The 22,063-nt window shown below is 41.5% G+C and overlaps 1 protein-coding gene across 1 annotated transcript in view; it reads left to right on the top strand.

Moving 5' to 3' along the window:
• Window positions 1-1,275: 1,275 nt before the first annotated feature.
• The window catches only part of znrf1 (zinc and ring finger 1), a 47,947-nt gene continuing 27,159 nt past the window's right edge, over window positions 1,276-22,063 (top strand). The window contains exon 1 of the mRNA XM_063000852.1: window positions 1,276-2,002. Within this exon, the coding sequence (XP_062856922.1) occupies window positions 1,570-2,002 (433 nt within the window). The 5' untranslated portion in view covers window positions 1,276-1,569. The remainder of the gene's footprint in view (window positions 2,003-22,063) is intronic.

Below are 22,063 nucleotides of genomic sequence, written 5' to 3'. Positions count from 1 at the left end.
AATACTTCAATATTAAATAAACAATAAAAATTGTATTTATTGCACCTGTTTCACACGTACTAATTCCATCATATATTGAGTCATTTTGTGGGGCAGAGCAAAGCTTATATTACTCAAAACCTTCATTATACACAAGGTGAAATTAAAACTTTTTATTTTCTATGTACAGTGGACCCTTGAGTTACGAACGGTTTACCATATGAACAGTTTGAGTTATGAACGATCTTTTTCAACTTAACTTACGAACAAATTTCGGATTACGAAACACCTGATGTCATGAACAAGTTGACTCCGACCGCGGACGGTGTTTTTCCGGTGTTTTCTTTATATTTTGTAAAATTCAATATTAAAATGGCCCCAGAGAAAATGCAGAGAAAGCTCAGTGGTGAGAAAATGAAAAAATCAATATTTGTTGTTGTATAATTACTCCTGCCAGTAGGTGTCACTGTGTATCAGACAGAGGGGACAGTGAGTGAGAGAGAAGAAGGAACTCGGCTCAGTAAAGTATTCTTTCTTTCGTGCAATTACACCTACAAAATACAACACTATTGAAATAAAGAAGGAAATAATAGAGAAATATGAGAGTTATTGTTGTTTCTGGTAGATACATTTGATATAAAAAGAAGGTATGGTGTATGGTAAAGCACACGTACTGTACTGAAATGTGGTGTGTGTTTATGTACAGTACTACTGTGTATTGTTGTTTATTATTGTTTATTACAGGAATGTCTATTCTATAATTTAAGATTTAAGGGAAAATATACTTGTATTTATAACAAAACAGACCATTTAAGACATTAGAAAGGGTGGTTTGGGGGGTCTGGCACGGATTAATTCTATTTACATTATTTCTTATGGGAAAAACAGGTTTAACTAACGAACATTTTGACTTAAAATTAACCAATTAAATTCGTAAGTCAAGGGTCTGCTGTACTTATGAAAGTAGAATAAGCCACAGACCGTGAAACCGTCAAATACCGTGATACAAATGTATTGGTCATACCGCCCAGCCCTACTCAGATTTAACCGTCGCTGCTGGATTTTCGCATGCGCAATAAACGCCTCTGCTCAAACCGGCGGTTGGTAAATCTGCGCAGGCGCAGCAACGGTCTCCTATTGTCTGGCAGCGACAGCAGCAGCAGCAGCACCTGGACAAAACAGCCGTTAAACGCACGCGCACACGGACACGCGCAGGTTAACCGACACGTGCACGCGGATGACACGTGCACGCGGATGTCACGGCGTGATGTGATGTTTCGGTCCGGTCGGGCTTGAGATGAACGAACCGGGAGCGGATATTGCTGACAGCGCGGTGCGGATCGGTCGGCGGAACCGGGAGCTCTGTCATCCCTGTGAGAGAACCGACGCTTCGGGTCGCTGATGATCCAAACGCTGGATCTCGCGTCTGCCGGGCACAGCTGCTTCAGCCAGACTTGACGACCGGGATTTAACAGTCGGTTGATCGGTTCGGTCGGTGACTGAGGGATAGACAAGCACACAGATCCCCCTCACACGGGGGACGGTCTAGATCCCTTTTATTTCGGTCTCTCCCCGGTTTAACGGCTGCAGATGGGGGGTAAGCAGAGCACGGCGGGTCGGCCGCGGCCCCCGTTTCCTGGCGTCTCGACGGACGACAGTGCGGTGCCGCCCTCGGCCCATTTCGGTCATTACCGGGCGGCCGGGACGATGGGGCTGCGCAGCCGCTCGGTGAGCTCGGTGGCGGGCATGGGCATGGAGCATAACGGCGCAGTACCGTTCGGCTTCTACGCCGCCGCGACTGCCGGCACGCAGGCTGCTCCGCCCCGAACCACCGAGCCACTGGACCGGGCCGCGGCGGTACAAGGATCAGGCTCGGACCCGGCGCGCCCCCATGGATACCGAGACACCGGCGGGGGCGGAGACGGGCGACAGACAGACGGAGTGCTGTATCTGGGCTCTAGGGGGTCTCTGGCGGACACGCTGCCCCTCCATATCGCTCCCCGCTGGTTCAGTGCACACAGTGGTGAGTACAATGAAAGCATCATGGCTATTACATACAGAACATCACATCTATCAGCACAATGGCACATTAAAGGTGCACTAAGCACCATGTGTGTGATATCTGCTGCATTCCCAACCCAGTTTTCAGTAATATATATGCTAGAGGTGAAAGTCAGGTCTGAAGTGCTGATTCATGAGCTTTAATGGACCAAAGAAATCAACATGTGGTCCTTCAGAACGCCTTTATTTGTCATATATACACATACAGGCGTACAGTACAACCACATTCTTTCTTCAAATATCACAGATTGTCAGTCATTGTTCGGCACCCCTGGAGCAGAGAGGGTTAAGGGCCTCGCCCAAGGGCCCAACAGTGACCGCATAGCTTGGGATTCAAACTCTAAACCTTTTAATTGATAGGCCAAAGCTGTACCCACTAGGCCCAGCCATGAGGATGCGTTGTCCCTCAAGTTCATACAGGTGCACCAGACGGACTTAACGTCATGTATCACACCCTTCATCAGTTCACAAGGTTATATCAAACAGTCATGGACAATTTTGTATCTCCAATTCACCTCGCTTGCATGTTTTTGGACTGTGGGAGGAAACCGGAAGCACCTGGAGTAAACCCACGCGGACAATCTTGCAGGTGGATAAGTTAACCCCCCACCCCCCCACCTCCAGTACCCAAGTTTACCCCAGTAATCGCCCACCCTTTATAGCAGAAGGTAATATAACTACTTATAATTGCCCCTATGTGTGCGTGAATGAGTGAATGCATGAGTGTGTCGTGCCTTGCAGTGAATTGGCACCATGTCCTGGGTGTATTCCATTGTTTCTCAGTAGGCCCAGGACCCACCTTGACCCAGTATGATGTGGTTAGTGAAAATATCATAATGAATAATGCAATGCAGGCGGGGAAATGTTGTGTGTGTGTGTCGCCCTGCAACAGATAGACCCTGTGTAAGATGCATTCCCGTCTTGCACCTATTCTTTCAGGTGGGGCCCCACTATGAAGTGGCTTGTGAACCAGACTCAGATAAACACACAACATACTGTACTTAAGATAGGCTTTATAAAACCATTTTCCAACATCATTTTTGCTTGTTTCATGGTATGTTGTCTTCCTGGGTGGATAGATAGATAGATAGAACAAATTTCTTTGTTACAGCAGCTCTTACGAGATAAACAACCTGCCACATGTATACAACGTCCACTGACTCAGTAAAAAAAACCCACTATATACTGTTATCTAACAATGTTAAATAAAAAAAACTACAGGCAGTCTATATACATGTATACGTGTATATAAAAATAGAAGTACACAGAGCATACAATAGTTATATGTATTCTTTATAAATGATTAAATAGTCTGATGGCAGCTGTTAGGAACGACGTCCTGTAGCGTTCAGTTCTGCATTTTGGTGGAATCGGTCTATGACTGAAGGTGCTCTGTCGAAACACCTCCAGGGCATGAAGTGGGTGCGAACAAATGCTGATTATTGAGTTCAGTTTCGTGAGCATTCTTACCTCGGCTACCTGCTGAATTGAGTCCTGCATTGAGTATTGAGTCCTACATTGAGTATAAAGTCCTACATTGAGTATAAAGTCCTACATTGAGTATTGAGTCCTGCATTGAGTATTGAGTCCTACATTGAGTATAAAGTCCTACATTGAGTATAAAGTCCTACATTGAGTCCTACATTGAGTATAAAGTCCTACATTGAGTCCTACATTGAGTATTGAGTCCTACATTGAGTCCTACATTTAGTATAAAGTCCTACATTGAGTCCTACATTGAGTATAAAGTCCTACATTGAGTCCTGCATTGAGTATTGAGTCCTACATTGAGTAAAGTCCTACATTGAGTATAAAGTCCTACATTGAGTCCTACATTGAGTATAAAGTCCTACATTGAGTATTGAGTCCTACATTGAGTCCTACATTGAGTATAAAGTCCTACATTGAGTATTGAGTCCTACATTGAGTAAAGTCCTACATTGAGTATAAAGTCCTACATTGAGTCCTACATTGAGTATAAAGTCCTACATTGAGTATTGAGTCCTACATTGAGTCCTACATTGAGTATAAAGTCCTACATTGAGTCCTGCATTGAGTATTGAGTCCTACATTGAGTATAAAGTCCTACATTGAGTAAAGTCCTACATTGAGTATAAAGTCCTACATTGAGTCCTACATTGAGTATAAAGTCCTACATTGAGTATTGAGTCCTACATTGAGTCCTACATTGAGTATAAAGTCCTACATTGAGTATAAAGTCCTACATTGAGTCCTACATTGAGTATAAAGTCCTACATTGAGTCCTACATTGAGTATAAAGTCCTACATTGAGTCCTACATTGAGTATAAAGTCCTACATTGAGTCCTACATTGAGTATAAAGTCCTACGTTGAGTCCTACATTGAGTATTGAGTCCTACATTGAGTCCTACATTGAGTATAAAGTCCTACATTGAGTCCTACATTGAGTCCTACATTGAGTATTGAGTCCTACATTGAGTCCTACATTGAGTATAAAGTCCTACATTGAGTCCTACATTGAGTATTGAGTCCTACATTGAGTCCTACATTGAGTATAAAGTCCTACGTTGAGTCCTACATTGAGTATAAAGTCCTACATTGAGTCCTACATTGAGTATAAAGTCCTACATTGAGTCCTACATTGAGTATAAAGTCCTACGTTGAGTCCTACATTGAGTATTGAGTCCTACATTGAGTCCTACATTGAGTATAAAGTCCTACATTGAGTCCTACATTGAGTCCTACATTGAGTATTGAGTCCTACATTGAGTCCTACATTGAGTATTGAGTCCTACATTGAGTCCTACATTGAGTATCAAGTCCTACATTGAGTCCTACATTGAGTCCTACATTGAGTATAAAGTCCTACGTTGAGTCCTACATTGAGTATAAAGTCCTACATTGAGTCCTACATTGAGTATTGAGTCCTACATTGAGTCCTACATTGAGTATAAAGTCCTACATTGAGTCCTACATTGAGTATAAAGTCCTACATTGAGTCCTACATTGAGTATTGAGTCCTACATTGAGTATAAAGTCCTACATTGAGTATAAAGTCCTACATTGAGTCCTACATTGAGTATAAAGTCCTACATTGAGTATTGAGTCCTGCATTGAGTATAAAGTCCTACATTGAGTCCTACATTGAGTATAAAGTCCTACATTGAGTATTGAGTCCTACATTGAGTCCTACATTGAGTATAAAGTCCTACATTGAGTATAAAGTCCTACATTGAGTCCTACATTGAGTATAAAGTCCTACATTGAGTCCTACATTGAGTATAAAGTCCTACATTGAGTCCTACATTGAGTATAAAGTCCTACATTGAGTCCTACATTGAGTATAAAGTCCTACGTTGAGTCCTACATTGAGTATTGAGTCCTACATTGAGTCCTACATTGAGTATAAAGTCCTACATTGAGTCCTACATTGAGTCCTACATTGAGTATTGAGTCCTACATTGAGTCCTACATTGAGTATAAAGTCCTACATTGAGTCCTACATTGAGTATTGAGTCCTACATTGAGTCCTACATTGAGTATAAAGTCCTACATTGAGTCCTACATTGAGTATAAAGTCCTACATTGAGTCCTACATTGAGTATTGAGTCCTACATTGAGTATAAAGTCCTACATTGAGTATAAAGTCCTACATTGAGTCCTACATTGAGTATAAAGTCCTACATTGAGTAAAGTCCTACATTGAGTATAAAGTCCTACATTGAGTCCTACATTGAGTATAAAGTCCTACATTGAGTATTGAGTCCTACATTGAGTCCTACATTGAGTATAAAGTCCTACATTGAGTCCTACATTGAGTATAAAGTCCTACATTGAGTCCTACATTGAGTATAAAGTCCTACATTGAGTCCTACATTGAGTATAAAGTCCTACATTGAGTCCTACATTGAGTATAAAGTCCTACGTTGAGTCCTACATTGAGTATTGAGTCCTACATTGAGTCCTACATTGAGTATAAAGTCCTACATTGAGTCCTACATTGAGTCCTACATTGAGTATTGAGTCCTACATTGAGTCCTACATTGAGTATTGAGTCCTACATTGAGTCCTACATTGAGTATCAAGTCCTACATTGAGTCCTACATTGAGTCCTACATTGAGTATAAAGTCCTACGTTGAGTCCTACATTGAGTATAAAGTCCTACATTGAGTCCTACATTGAGTATTGAGTCCTACATTGAGTCCTACATTGAGTATAAAGTCCTACATTGAGTCCTACATTGAGTATAAAGTCCTACATTGAGTCCTACATTGAGTATTGAGTCCTACATTGAGTATAAAGTCCTACATTGAGTATAAAGTCCTACATTGAGTCCTACATTGAGTATAAAGTCCTACATTGAGTATTGAGTCCTGCATTGAGTATTGAGTCCTACATTGAGTATAAAGTCCTACATTTAGTATAAAGTCCTGCATTGAGTATTGAGTCCTACATTGAGTATAAAGTCCTACATTGAGTATAAAGTCCTACATTGAGTATTGAGTCCTACATTGAGTATTGAGTCCTACATTGAGTCCTACATTGAGTATAAAGTCCTACATTGAGTCCTGCATTGAGTATTGAGTCCTACATTGAGTCCTACATTGAGTATAAAGTCCTACATTGAGTATAAAGTCCTACCTTGAGTATTGAGTCCTCCATTGAGTCCTGCATTGAGTATAAAGTCCTACATTGAGTCCTACATTGAGTCCTACATTGAGTCCTACATTGAGTATAAAGTCCTACATTGAGTCCTACATTGAGTATTGAGTCCTCCATTGAGTCCTACATTGAGTATTGAGTCCTACATTGAGTATAAAGTCCTACATTTAGTCCTACATTGAGTCCTACATTGAGTATTGAGTCCTGCATTGAGTATTGAGTCCTACATTGAGTCCTACATTGAGTATAAAGTCCTACATTGAGTCCTACATTGAGTATTGAGTCCTACATTGAGTCCTACATTGAGTATTGAGTCCTACATTGAGTAGTGAGTCCCACATTGAGTTCTGAATTGAGTAGTGAGTCCTACACTGAGTTCTGAATTGAGTGTACTTCTTGCCTGTACTGATTGAGAAATGATCGTCCATCTCATTCCATTCAACACCTATAACGTGCTGGGGGACGACGACGACGTTGTTTTAGGTGGTGTAGTGGGTGTCCCAATGCAACACATGCCCCGGGGACCTAGGTTTAATGGATTTACTCATTCTTCTTCAGTCACCGTCTGTGAGAAGTTTAGGTGAGACCTGGCTTGGATTATCGCCTCTGTCTATCTCTCTCAGTCTGAGTGGGTTTCTGCTGGGTTCTTATATTTTCTGCTGAAATGACCCATGTACTACAGTGTTGCACTGTGACCATGAGCAGGAAGTTAGTGAGGGCTGTTGCTATGCATGCCTTGTCACCCCCCTGAATCGCTTCTAATACTTGAAATGGACGCCCATATGACTGAGCAGATAATGCTTGGGTGGTGGATCATTCTCAGTACTGAAATGACACTAATACTGCAGTGACGTGGTAGTGTGTTCTGGTATGAGTGTATCAAGTACAGCAGTGTTGTTGGGAATGTTATTGTTTTAACTTCCTGGCCTCTAATTTGAACACCAGCTGGACAGTTAGAGACAAGAGCAGTTTTCTTTTTTTTTTATGCACAGTGTGTGTTCATGTTCCTCTTGTCTTTTATCAGTAGACACTTCCTGGTCACAGATCACCGCTGGCTTTATATTTTTGGCTGGATCGCTATTCTCCACCCAGATTTGACATTGAGGTGTTTAAAAATCCCAGCAACACTGCTGCACCTGCTTCACTTATACACCCAAATAACAACTGGTCAGTGGGGTTGATAAATGGGGTACAGGGGGCAACAGAGCAAGTGCACAGAGCAACAGATGGGCTACAGTCAGTAATTGTATAATCTTCAAGTTCATCTGATGATCAATAAATGTTCATACCAGACGGATGTACCTAATAAGGTGCTCAGTGAGAGAGTGTAATAAAATAACAATATTTATTAACAATGTTTTTAAGCATTTAAACTTTATTTACAGAAATATTGAGGTAAAAAATGTACATACATTAGTAAGGGATGTGTACTGTAGGTCATGACAGCTTTGGGATTTCAGTTTTTTTGTGACTGTTTCTTCTCTGTGACTGAGTAAATTTCTAAGTTAATTATAAATTCCACACAGACAGAGTAACATTACCCCAACCCAGCTCCATCTACAGCGCAGAAGCCCATGCCATACTTATGGCACTAAAATATGCAGAAGAAGAACAAAAACACGAAATCTTAATATGCACAGGCTCACAATCATGCCTTAAAGCACTGGAATCATGCACATCACAAAGGACAATCAACCAGCTAACAGAACAGGAATATGACATAAAGCTATGCTGGGTACCAGGACACAGTGGAATAGAAGGGAACGAAAAAGCAGATCAGCTAGCTAGAGGAAAAACAAACCAAAATACGACAAACATCAAAATCCCATCAACAGACTTAAAACCACTAATATGTTCCTACATCAAGGCAAAATGGCAAAATGAATGGAACGCTCAGACCACCAACAAACCCAAAGAAATAAACCCAATCATCAATACCAAACCAAGAACTCACCAGGAACGACACCTAGACCAAACCATACACACAAGATGCAGAACTGGCCACACCAGGGTAACCCACCAATACCTGGTAAAAGGAGAAAACCCACCAACATGTGAAACCTGCCAAACACTTATAACCATAAAACACATTTTGATAGAATGCCCTAAATACACAAAGGAAAGAGAACAAGTGCACATGTCTGAAACCATAAAAGAAATCCTTACACAAGACAACACAAGAACAGTATTAAGCCATAAAAATGAAAATATAAAATGGACCAAATGATAAGGACAAGATGAAGAAGACAGATATATAGTACCCAGTTCTGCCAATAAATGACACACGTGTTTAACATGGCGTAAAAAACCCAAATAAATAAATAGTTATAAATTCCAATCTTCTAAAGCATATGTGTCATTGTCCACAGTCACGCAGGCTTTACATTGATATGGGTTTATAGGCTGCCCTGCAAGTCAAAACCTGCTGCTCTTGCTTCTTCATTGTTCAACAATAATCCACAGTCGACATTTTAGGTCTAGCTTTTGAAGCAGGGGTTCTTTCTAGCGTTTTAACCTCAACGTTGATGCCAATGTAAAGCCTGCTTGACTGTGGACAGGGTCACCCATGTTTCAATAGCTTCTTATTATTTATCAGCAGGCCTTTTTTTTTGGTGGTTCTTGGATTATGTCGGCATATCTGGACACATTTTCTCTAAGCATATCCGTTTAAGTGTGGCAGGAGATTTCTGATGGGTGCTGAGAGTCTGGAGTAAAACTTAAAGACACAAACTTCAGACGGCGGACGTGTCTCGGCCGCTCCGCTACATTTAGCGTTTTTTTGCCGAGATCATTCCTATAATCTTACATGACAGGGTGTCTAGAGCAGTATTTCCCAATCCTGTTCCTTCAGATCCTCTGCGCTGCACATTTCATCCTTTTCCTGCTCATACATGCCTGAGCTCATCAACAAGCTCTTCACGAGGTTAAAACAGGAGCATCAGAGCAGGAGAAAATAGCTTGGAGTTCTTGTGCAAGAACGGGTGGGTTCCTCAGGGTTCAGGCTAAGCCACGGCTCCCTTTGGTGTTCGTTAGCGAAACCCAAACGAGCGCTCCGTTGGGAAGCCGGTCAGGTGTCAACACCTCTGACTTTGTTTTCCTGCCGTGCCTCACCAAAGGTCACGCTTTCCTCCAATCAGAGCAGATCGAGCTCAGCTGGTCAGTGGGTGACGATGCCTCAGGTGGAAAGATCAGCGAGTAAAACATCAGCATGGTTCTCTTTAGGAATCAGCTTATCTGTACAGCATGAGGTTAATGAGGTTAACCTGAGGGGTAAATAAGAGATCTGACAGGAGGAGCTCTGACCTCGGGCTTGGAAAACGCTCTCCTGTTACTTTTAATGTTAAATTGTTCGTGCGAGAAGAAGGATTTGATTAACTGAAATTCAAATCAACTCAATTCTGGCCCAAATATGATATTTCTTTAAATAGACTGATACATATTAAGCTCTGAACACACACACATGTTTGTTTGTTTGTTTGTTTATTAGGATTTTAACGTCATGTTTTACACTTTGGTTACATTCATGACAGGAACGGTAGTTACTAGTTACACAAGATTCATCAGTTCACAAGTTTAATATCAAACACAGTCATGGACAATTTAGTGTCTCCAATTCACCTCACTTGCACGTCTTTGGACTGTGGGAGGAAACCGGAACACCCGGAGGAAACCCACGCGGACACGGGGACATACAAACTCCACACAGAAAGGACCCGAACCGCCCCACCTGGGGATCGAACCCAGGACCTTCTTGCTGTGAGGCGACAGTGCTACCCACTGAGCCACCGTGCCGCCCCACATCCGCATGTCTTCATTGACACACAATCACCTGCATTTGATCTCACTTTCAGACTAAATTGGCACAAATTCTCACAGACTTATTTAAACTCTTTGAGCCTGGAATGTTCAACCAACACTTGGTCTAGTGTTCATATACATTTAAATGTATCATTTTTCACTATTATCTTGTCCTAATTCTCCTTCTGAAGCCGTACTTGTTGACATCGTTCATTTGCACATTTGAGGTAAAAGAGTTTGAGGGCACAAGGGTGTAACTCAGTTTGGAAAGCTGCTTGACTCGCGGTGAGATCAAACCTTGATGCCTAAATGTAAAAGTCACTGGTCCCTTGACGGGGGGTGGTCGTGGGGGCGCTGGGCTGACACGTTCAACAGTCCTCTTCATTTTTGGCGGTCATGTGCTATCTCCTGGGTCTCCGCAAAGCACCTCTGGGTCCGTTCTGAGATGTTGTCGGCCCACTTCTTTCTCTGCCTGCCTTTTTTTCTGGATCCTTGGACGGTTCCTTGCAGAATGAACTTCGCAAGGCCGTTGCTTCTTGTGACGTGGCCATACCATTTTAGTTTCCTCTTTTTAACTTTTGTCAGGAGGTCTTCGTATTGTCCAATGGCTTGCTTGATGGTGCTGCGGATCTCTTCGTTTGTGATGTGGTCTTTATATGAGACGCCAAGGATGGTTCTGTAGCATCTCATCTCGACTGCTTGGATCCATCGCTGTAGTTCTGCTGTTAAGGTCCAGGACTCGGAGGCATACAGAAAGATGGAGATGACCAGGACACCCATCAGTTTAAGCTTGACTTTGAGGCTGATGTTCTTGTCTGTCCATATTGGTCTGAGCTTTGCCATTTCTCTCTCAGGTCTGAGCTTTGCCATTTCTCTCTCACCATCAATAAATACAAAAATCAACTTTTCAAACCCATGTTCAGCAGGGAAAATTACAATAGAAGTTTTTCCTGGTCGATTAAAGGAAGGCTGGTTCTCATGAAGGCATCATGAAGCTGCTTACTGAGCCACTTATCCACCAAGCAAGTATTGACTAAACACTGATAGCCCGGACACCAAATCCCATCAAGGCTACTGATTTGTCCACCCCATATAAGCACATCTGCACACATGCACGCACAGTAGCATTGTTTGTCAAATTTAAATGTGTACAAATCTACACAATTGAGGTTTACATACACCTGTTAGGAACATGTTGGTTATGTCAGTTTTGGGGGGGCGAATAAGGGATTGGAACACACTTCCTACAGATGTTGATTCCCGGATACAAATCTGTCCAAATATGATGGATTAAAAACATACTGTACACTTACTGTACACTTTACTGTGTAACGTCATTGAACTTTGTATCCTGACTTTAATTCCTCATTAACTCTGATCACAGCTGGTGACTTCTCAGTGCCCGTATGAATAGACCAAGGTTTGACTGCACTCATTAGACCTAATTACAAGCGTTACAGTGTGAGAGTCAAGCAAGCTTTATGTCAGCACAGGTTTGGAGCCTGTCAGGCAAAAGAAGAAGCCCTTGCTCCACAACAGCTTTCTAAAAGAAGTTGTTGTGGTCAGATAAATAAATAGTAAAAGGAAATACATTTAAAGAAGAAATGCAGCAGAGCATGTAATAAGTAATCTCTCTCTCTCTCTCTCTCTCTCTCTCTGTCTCTCTCTCTCTCTGTCACATCCTGAATGAACGCTCAAAATACAACAGTGAAAGACAAAGACTTTTATTAAAATAAAATTTCACCCAAGATAATTCAGAAATAATCCTCAATTTCCTTAATAATATAAAACTGAATATATATACAGGGGTTGGACAAAATAACTGAAACACCTGGTTTTAGACCACAATAATTGATTAGTATGGTGTAGGGCCTCCTTTTGCGGCCAATACAGCGTCAATTCGTCTTGGAAATGACATATACAAGTCCTGCACAGTGGTCAGAGGGATTTTAAGCCATTCTTCTTGCAGGATAGTGGCCAGGTCACTACGTGATGCTGGTAAAGGAAAACGTTTCCTGACTTGCTTCTCCAAAACACCCCAAAGTGGCTCAATAATATTTAGATCTGGTGACCAGGCCATGGGAGATGTTCAACTTACTTTCATGTTCATCAAACCAATCTTTCACCAGTCTTGCTGTGTGTATTGGTGCATTGTCATCCTGATACACGGCACCGCCATTGGATGCACATGGTCCTCCAGAATGGTTCGGTAGTCCTTGGCAGTGACGTGCCCATCTAGCACAAGTATTGGGCCAAGGGAATGCCATGATATGGCAGCCCAAACCATCACTGATCCACCCCCATGCTTCACTCTGGGCATGCAACAGTCTGGGTGGTACGCTTCTTTGGGGCTTCTCCACACTGTAACTCTCCCGGATGTGGGGAAAACAGTAAAGGTGGACTCATCAGAGAACAATACATGTTTCACATTGTCCACAGCCCAAGATTTGCGCTCCTTGCACCATTGAAACCGACGTTTGGCATCGGCACGAGTGACCAAAGGTTTGGCTATAGCAGCCCGGCCGTGTATATCGACCCTGTGGAGCTCCCGACGGACAGTTCTGGTGGAAACAGGAGAGTTGAGGTGCACATTTAATTCTGCCGTGATTTGGGCAGCCGTGGTTTTATGTTTTTTGGATACAATCCGGGTTAGCACCCGAACATCCCTTTCAGACAGCTTCCTCTTGCGTCCACAGTTAATCCTGTTGGATGTGGTTTGTCCTTCTTGGTGGTATGCTGACATTACCCTGGATACCGTGGCTCTTGATACATCACAAAGACTTGCTGTCTTGGTCACAGATGCGCCAGCAAGACGTGCACCAACAATTTGTCCTCTTTTGAACTCTGGTATGTCACCCATAATGTTGTGTGCATTGCAATATTTTGAGCAAAACTGTGCTCTTACCCTGCTAATTGAACCTTCACACTCTGCTCTTACTGGTGCAATGTGCAATGAATGAAGATTGGCCACCAGACTGGTCCAATTTAGCCATGAAACCTCCCACACTAAAATGACAGGTGTTTCAGTTATTTTGTCCAACCCCTGTATATATACTGTATATATATAATACAAAACAAATAAAACCAGTTCCTACCGTGAATGTCACAGATATGACATGGCGTTATATAAACAAACTCTTCTTGTCTGTCTATATCTATCTATCTGTCTGTCTATCTGTTTGTCTGTCTGTCTCTATGTCTATCTGTCTGTCTGTATGTCTGTCTGTCTGTCTGTCTGTCTATCTGTCTGTCTGTCTGTCTGTCCTACCATGAATGTCAGATATGACATGGCGTTATATAAACAAACAAACTCTTCTTGTCTGTCTGTCTGTCTGTCTGTCTGTCTGTCTATCTATCTGTCCGTCTATCTGTCTGTCTGTATGTCTATCTATCTATGTCTGTCTGTCTGTCTGTCTGTATCTATATGTCTATCTGTCTGTCTACCTATTTGTCTGTCTGTCTCCCATTTGCATATGTCAATTTCAATGTTAGTGTCAATTTATTTATAAAGCACATTTAAAACAACTATTGAACGAAGTGCTGTAAAACATATAAAAACAAACATTACAAAGGACAATGAACATTAAAACAAGAAACTGTATACAATAAAACCCACATAACAAGCAATTACACAACTCTCATACTGTATCTCATGACAAACTGATAATAAATTGGCACAACAAATTAGTTCACACAAGACAGAAAATACCCACAAACACTACAAAGAACAGGAAGTTTGAATCTAATACAAGTTTAAACAAAGAGCATCTGAACTTTCTAAACATCTTTATACAAAAATATAATACAAACACGAAGTGTTCTCCCATGTGTAAGAGAACAGTTATACAATGGCTGAGTTTTTATGAAGGTTTCCTTCAATCTGATTGAATAAATTCTGATTATAGATTAAGATTGAGGTGTTTATGTGTACAGTCTCCTCAGCAGTGTGATAAAAATCTCCATTTACATGCACACTACAGATAATCCCATCCAAAATATTGTACAATAATGGGATACATGTGTTTACATGTCTGTTAATCTTCTATCAGATTAATTAAAGGAGTTGAATATTGTATTCAGAATGGCCTCAACTGGACTGGTCTATTCTGACTGAGGTGTACACACGGACGTGGATGTATACACATGGATTAGGTTGCATGTACACATGGTAGTTGTTGTTTTGAGGCAGACTTATGAAAGCTAGTTACTTAGCTCATGCCTACCAACATTACACACACCTACAGAACCAGTATATCACAGTTGAAAATGAAACATCTGTGTTGTTTGGGATATTTTCTTCATAAAGAAAATCTGTTTTTAGGTGTTAACATTCATCTTGCCTAGAAAACATTTACTCCGTGTAATTAGTTCCACCAGCAGAGTGAGTTTGTGCCGTGAGAATGTGTTCAGACGTGCAGGCAAATCCAAACCTGTTCAGTCAAGCAGGCAGATTATTTCAAACAAATGTGTCGACAAATGAGCAACATATTTATTTATTTTACAAAAAATTAGATTTATTGTGCATTATTTTAATAAATGTTAAGTTTGGGTTAGTCGTGAGTTGCCTTGATACCATGTACAATCTTTCTGTCATCGGAGCTGGAAAATATTACAAACAAGTGGCTTCGAGTTTTAAAGACGTCGAGTTTTGAGGTATTTTTCCCATAAGGATGTTTGGGAAACCTGTTAAGCCGGATAGGGTCTCTCTCTCATGACTGATGCAACTACGACCTCTGCTGGCTGATTAATGCCGTCTGCACAGAGACGAGGAAAGTGTGTGGATCAGGGTGTGTCTCTCTGTACACTGTGCTGATCCGTATTGCACTCGCCCAGTGTAGGTGACAGGATGCATACGGCTGCTGCCCACGTGTTGGAGGGGGCGTGGGTTAGCTTTGTTCTCTTTAATCAGAGCCGGGGTCATGAGGAACCATGACGCAATCGGGCAATTGGATGCGCTAAAGTCGGGAGAAAAAAATGCATAAACAAAATACAAAAAAAGTAAAGGAATCCGATACTAGTAATAATTTGTAGTTTTGAGACAATGATGACAAGAAACATAAATGCTCCAGACTCCTCTTGCACTGTGAAAACAAATTGAACAAGATTAAAGTTTATATGTTGGTTTGATTGATCATTAGTGACCCATCTGAGTCCTCGTTCCCATTACAATGGTATTTATATGTATTATCTGTGCTCAACAGTACACAAACGCATTATTTAAAGCTTTTTAGGTGAAGTTAGCATGAAAAACGATATAAAATTGAACCCTTGTTGGGTGACATTTCAAGACGTTGCCTGTCTGTCATTTTTGCTTTTGTACGGTCGGCATTACCTCTCCATGTTCTCTTCATCCTAATATAAACATGGCTAGACGCTGACCAATTGGCTAGACGCTGACCTTTGACAAATATGTAATTTTCAGTGATGTGTATAAATGTCCCATAATCCTTTCTTGCTCTGAAACTGCTTCTGTGGCCCTTGGAGATGTTTTCTTTCTGGGTTTGAGGAGGATCTCATTATCATCCATGTCGGCCCCGTTTCTCATGCAAGGCCAGGCTTCCGTTTTCTGAAGACCATTACAGACGTCTTCCAATTATATCCTCACGCTGGTGGGTTTAAGTTTGTATTTATTTGAGCGCTAGATAAAAAAAACCTCCTAGTTTTCTACAACCTGGTTTGTTCTCTCCTGCTTCCACATTCTGACCCTCGAGAACGTTTTATAACAGAAAACATGACAGTGCTTCTAATGGTGTAAGTTCCAGGTTTGGCTGAATCGTGAGTTGGATTTTGAACGGTTGAGAGTTCAGTCAGATGAAGGACTGCTGTAATCATGTTAAATGTGCTGGTTCAGCCAGTCCCCCAGTGCCTGTTATCCATGGCTCATGGCCGCATTAAAGACAGAAATAATCGCTCCACGTCTCTTTAATTACTCTCCTGTACTGGGCCTGAGTAGTCGCTCACTGATGAGGACAGTAAATAACGACTCATGGTTGTTTCATCCATAAGTCTGGGAGGATCAAACCTGATGAACCAGATGAACCTGATTCCACTAAACAAGCTTTGAAGCACGGCTCGATAATTGGGAATGTGTCCCCCCCCCTGTAGTTTTTTTAGTTATAAAGAACCTGTTATGTCAGGATCACAGTGCAAACAAAAGTACATCCTGGGTACTAATCTTCGAAGCTTGTTCAGTTGTTTTGATTGGCCAAAAGTATGTGGACACAAGAAAATATGAGATGGACATTTTATTCCAAAACCAGTAGCGCTAAAATGAATATGCCTCTCTTTGCACCCTTTTGGAACGGTTTAAAGAAAATTTTGTAGTGTCTTGTTGTAAGGTGTGCCCATTCCTATTCAGGCAGTGATGTTGGATAAGTCGGCCTGGCCTGCTATGGATGTGGTTCAGTTGGGTTGAGGTCATTGGAGGCCATTGGAGGTCCTTCACACCAAACCGTGTCTATGGAAAAGGACTTGAAATGTAAAAAGCATTTCATTTACATCTGGTGTGGCTGAAACTTAATAAATAGCAGAAGTGACCACATACTTTTGACCACAAGGTCATTTACAGCAGTGGTGTACATCTAAGTCTGTGTCCTGTGCTTGGTTTGCCTAATTGCTCCTACGGTTTGATAACTGGAGAGTTGAGAAGCCGGATCGATGAATATTCATCTCTGTTTTCAGAGATCACATTTCAGCTGATGGATGAAAGCTTGTTTTTATTATTTTATAACATGATTTAGTTTGATGTGATCTTTAAAGTGATACCAATAATTGTCAGAATCTATCAATCCAAAATCCCTCGTTTTATGTACCAGCGTTGACAGTTTTATTGTCAGTAACTTTCATTAGTACAAACCCCATTTCCAGACAAGTTGTTGATTTGTAATCTTTATTTAACTGGTAAAAGTATTAATAAAAGATTTCCAATGTTTCACTGATCAACTTTCTCATATTGTGTAAATATAAACACATTTAGAATTTGATGCCTGCAGCACACTCCAAAAAGTTGGGACAGAGGTGTGTTTACTCCAGTGTTACATCACCTTTACTGTTAATGAGACTTTAATGCTTTAATAACTGAGAACACTAATTGTTGTGGAATTTTTTTACCAGTTTTGTTTGATATGCGACTTTAGCTGCTCAACAGTCAGTGGTTGCTATCATCTTATTCTCCTTTTCATGATGCACCATATATTTTCAGTTAGGGACAAATCTGGACTGCATGCAGGTTGTTAAGCACAAGCACACACACATTCCCTGATATTTTGCGGTCGAGGAGGGTCTATTGCTGCTCACGCCTCCTCCAACCCGCACGCAGCCCTTAACGGAACCCTTTTGCACCCTTGCACTCTGCCAATGAGTGTCCACAGCGTTTGAAGACCCCACCCACATATCCCACTGCGCCACCTGGGCACCTAGACCTGGCTTCTTGAGAAAAGAATCTCAGTACAATATGTCCTTCATTTAAACCTTACATTTTTGTGTCAGTTTTCTCTAAGATTTCTTTAAAACAGTGCAAAATTTAAAATGATGCCAGAATTTCACATTTGGCAGTTAGTTCGTGTCTCTGCCGCTCAGACACGAGATACCACGCTTTGAGTAAATGTTTGGAGTCGACGAAATAGAACGACTGGCTGTTTCATTAGCGTAACCTAATCCAGTGAAATTGGACCCGGCACATAACATAAACTTTATTTCATGTTTTTACTGTTACAGTTTAAAGGAAAGATTTTTTTATTATGAACTTTATTTCATGTGCAAAGACTGAGTTGTTTTGCTAGAAAGCTTAATTACTTTACAGCGCTATATGCCATAGGCTAACTACAATGCTGGATACCTAGACTAACTTTGTTGGACTTGCAAACAAGTTCATGGAACAGAGACTAACTGTATACGCCTCTGCGTCAGTGGTACCTTCACACATATGCAAGTCACCCATGCCATAGGTACTGATGCACTTCCCTACCATGACGGATGTTGGCTTTTGCACCTTTCACTGATATAACACAGGTGTGAAAGGTGAGTGAAAATCTTGGGTGCATAGTCCCTCACATGTAATGTAATACACATTAAAAACAAAACACACATTTATTCACATAAACTAGCACCACTGTTCAATATATACATGTAAAGCTATAAATGTACAGATATACAACATTATAGTATAATGATAACAGTCAGGATGATCCTGGTTTAGGTGTTTTGTATTTGTATGATTTATTTGTACATGCATACGTGAGTAAACTGCATCGTCGACCCCTATGCCAACAGTACCTGCAATGAAAAATCACACTGAGGTGCAGGAGGCTAAATCTTTGCAGTACTGATATTCTCAAATGGCTTTGCCCGTCTTAGTTTGGGTTGGGATTGTAGTTTTTTATGAATGATTTGATTGTGAAGTGTTGTGATGGCCTGTCTGCAGGAATATAGGTCACTGTCCATTTACTTCTGCTTCCTCTTCTCTCTCTCACACACTCGGTTTTCCTGAGCTCAGGAAAATATTCAAGCCATTTATGCACACACACACACACACAAACACACACACACACACACAGGCAAGCATGTGTGCACTAACTACACTAGCAACATAGCACACCTTCAACACCGAACATTCACAAGGACAGTCTGCAGTCACTGCTCACTTCATCATTTTATCATGTAGATGTCCAACGAGTCGTTCATGGGACAGCAACACAGTGCAAAAACTCTTACGGAATTGTTATCCAGGTGTCGTAAACCAAGACATGATTGCTGGTCCAGATTGGCTGATTTGTGTATGATAGAAACTGCTCATCCTTGGATTTCTGGGATTTTTAATGCACAATAATCTCTAGAGTTTGCATAAAGTGGTTCTAAAAATAAAAACGTTCAGTGAATGACAATTCTGCAGAAGGCATTGTTGATGAGAGTAGACAGAGGAGAATGGTCTTAAGCAAACAGGAAGGTTACAGTAACGTAACTAACCACTCTATGCAACCGTGTTGAAGAGAAAAGCCCTCCGTTTACGTTTACATTTATGGCGTTTAGCAGACACGTTTTAATCAAAGCAACTTATGCTGATACTGAATACAGTGCAAGCAATTGAGGATTAAGGGCCTTGCACAGTCACAGGGCTTGAACCAGCGACCCTCTGATCACTAGACTCCTAAACTTTAATCACTGAGCTACCACTGCCCCTAACTGGTGTTCCAAGTACTTCTGTCAGTCAAGAACATAAATCTGAAGTTACAGTGGGCACAGGGTCGCCAAATCTGCAGAGTTAAAGACTGGTGAAACATTGCCTAGTCTGATAAATCTCGGTTTTTCGCTCTGACATGATTGTTGGGTAAGCATACGATAAAAATAGCATAAAGCCATGGACTCAACCTGTCTTGGGGGGGCGGCACGGTGGCTGGGTTCGATCCCCAGGTGGGGCGGCCTGGGTCCTTTCCGTGTGGAGTTTGCATGTTCTCCCCATGTCTGCACGGGTTTTCTTTGGGAACTTTGGTTTCCTCCCACAGTCCAAGGACATGCAGTCAGGTTAATTGGATATACAAATCAATTTCCTAATCAGCAGATCTAATTCCACTCGAGCACCTTTGAGATGGCAGAACAGGAGATTTAGATCTAAATCAAATCTCTGATTCAAGTAACAAATGGAGTCCAAGCCATTAATAGTATTGTGTTCCTAATAAAGTGGCCAGTGAGAGTATACTCATGTTTTTAAACAAAAATGGCACAAAGCAAACTTGCCTCTCGTCACAGCTTCTTTCCAACCTGCAGGAGAAATCAGTGACGGAGGATGTGAGATATTCTTTGTGAAATGAGAGGAAGTTGAAACGAGAGACGGAGAGGAAGGATGAGAGACGTTCGGTGTTAGAGGAGATACAGAAGTGTGAGAGTCAGTAAGGAAAAAAAAAAGGAAGAGACAGAGAGAGAAAAGGACCGAGTGTAAAATGTAGAAGAGACGAGTGAATGGAACAGACGGACAGTCTGGGGTAAGAGACCTGGGAATAATGAGAGAGTTAGTCTGAGATGAGAGACAAAGGAAGGAGTACAGACTGTCTGGCATCGGAGCAAGGACTAGAGACAAGGTGAAGATGAAGAACTGACAGTTTGATTTGAGATTAAAAAAAGGAAAGAGACACTTCTGCCTATACGAGGGACCTTCAAAAAGTTTCCTCACTTTTATATTTTGGATATAAGCAGTGAGGGTGTAGTAGGAGGAGTAATCGGTCGTGTCTGAGAGACTGAGAGACGCTTATGGATTTGGCGAGTGAGGTGAATTAGAGATACAAAAGTGTCCATGACTGATGAATCTTGTGTAATGAGTAACTACCGTTCCTGTCATGAATGTAACCAAAGTGTAAAACATGACGTTATAATCTTAATAAACAAACAAACAAGTAAGAAATATCACTCTTCAGGTCGTGCTAATATACAGAATATCGACCTTGTGCCTCTGACCCAATCACAGCGTTCTGGCGTTCAGTATAACAGCACGACCTCGAGTGTGATGCTGCTTTTATACAACATTTATTAGTTATTAATAAAACGCAACACCAGATCATGACTGCAAACACATAGTTTTGGACTGTTGCCAGGCAACACAAACATCCTGCAGACTACATAGCTTCTACATTGTTTGGTTAGATCTCCACCTCACCACGGTCGGCTACTTTATTTGTACGGTTTTGTTTATTGTGCAGCCACAAAATTAGGAGCCTGTTGACAGTGTAAACCTGACTCAAGATGATCTCCGATGAACCCGATGATCTCTTTACATAGAGGCATTTGGGCGGCACGGTGGCTAAGTGGGTAGCACTGTCACCCCACAGCAAGAAGGTCCTGGGTTCCATCCCCAGATGGGGTGGTTCGGGTGCTTTCTGTGTGGAGTTTGCATGTTCTCCCCGTGTCCGCGTGGGTTTACTCCGGGAGCTCCGGTTTCCTCCCACAGTCCAAAGACGTGCAAGTGAGGTGAATTGGAGATACTAAATTGTCCATGACTGTGTTCGATATAACCTTGTGAACTGATGAATCTTGTGTAATGAGTAACTACCGTTCCTGTCATGAATGTAACCAAAGTGTAAAACATGACGTTACAATCCTAATAAACAAACATAGACACATTTTACGTCAGCCTACACTCCCGAGAAGAGGGCGTGTCTAAATTGTTAGATTCCTTAAAATGCTCCTACTGAGGCGCCTTAATTCTGAGTGATAATCTGACTGAATAACGAGGGAGCGCTCATCCCATTATTCAGTGCAGCACAACTTTTCTCACTAAAAATTACAAACATGGCGGACGAATATAATGTGAAGCAACCGACGGATTTCTTTTCAAATGTAAATAAATTCTCATTGATATTAATTTTTTTGTATAAAGGAGCACAAGTGTCGTTTATTTTTCAAATTTGACCTCGTCAGGGACAGTTTAACCATTTTCGGTACACGGAGGGAGACGTTAGCTGGCGTGCTAGCGGGTTGTGACGCCTCAGCCATTGGTTTGAACGGCCTTAGGCTTAAAAAGCTAAAACTGCAGTGACGTAATCGCCATAATTACTAAGTAAGGTGTTGAAATAATCTGTCTTATGAGTTGAGT

The sequence above is a fragment of the Trichomycterus rosablanca genome, chromosome 8 (genome assembly GCF_030014385.1).
Source record: "Trichomycterus rosablanca isolate fTriRos1 chromosome 8, fTriRos1.hap1, whole genome shotgun sequence".
In the NCBI taxonomy this organism is placed as follows: domain Eukaryota; kingdom Metazoa; phylum Chordata; class Actinopteri; order Siluriformes; family Trichomycteridae; genus Trichomycterus; species Trichomycterus rosablanca.
This window is presented reverse-complemented; position numbering and strand designations above follow the sequence as displayed.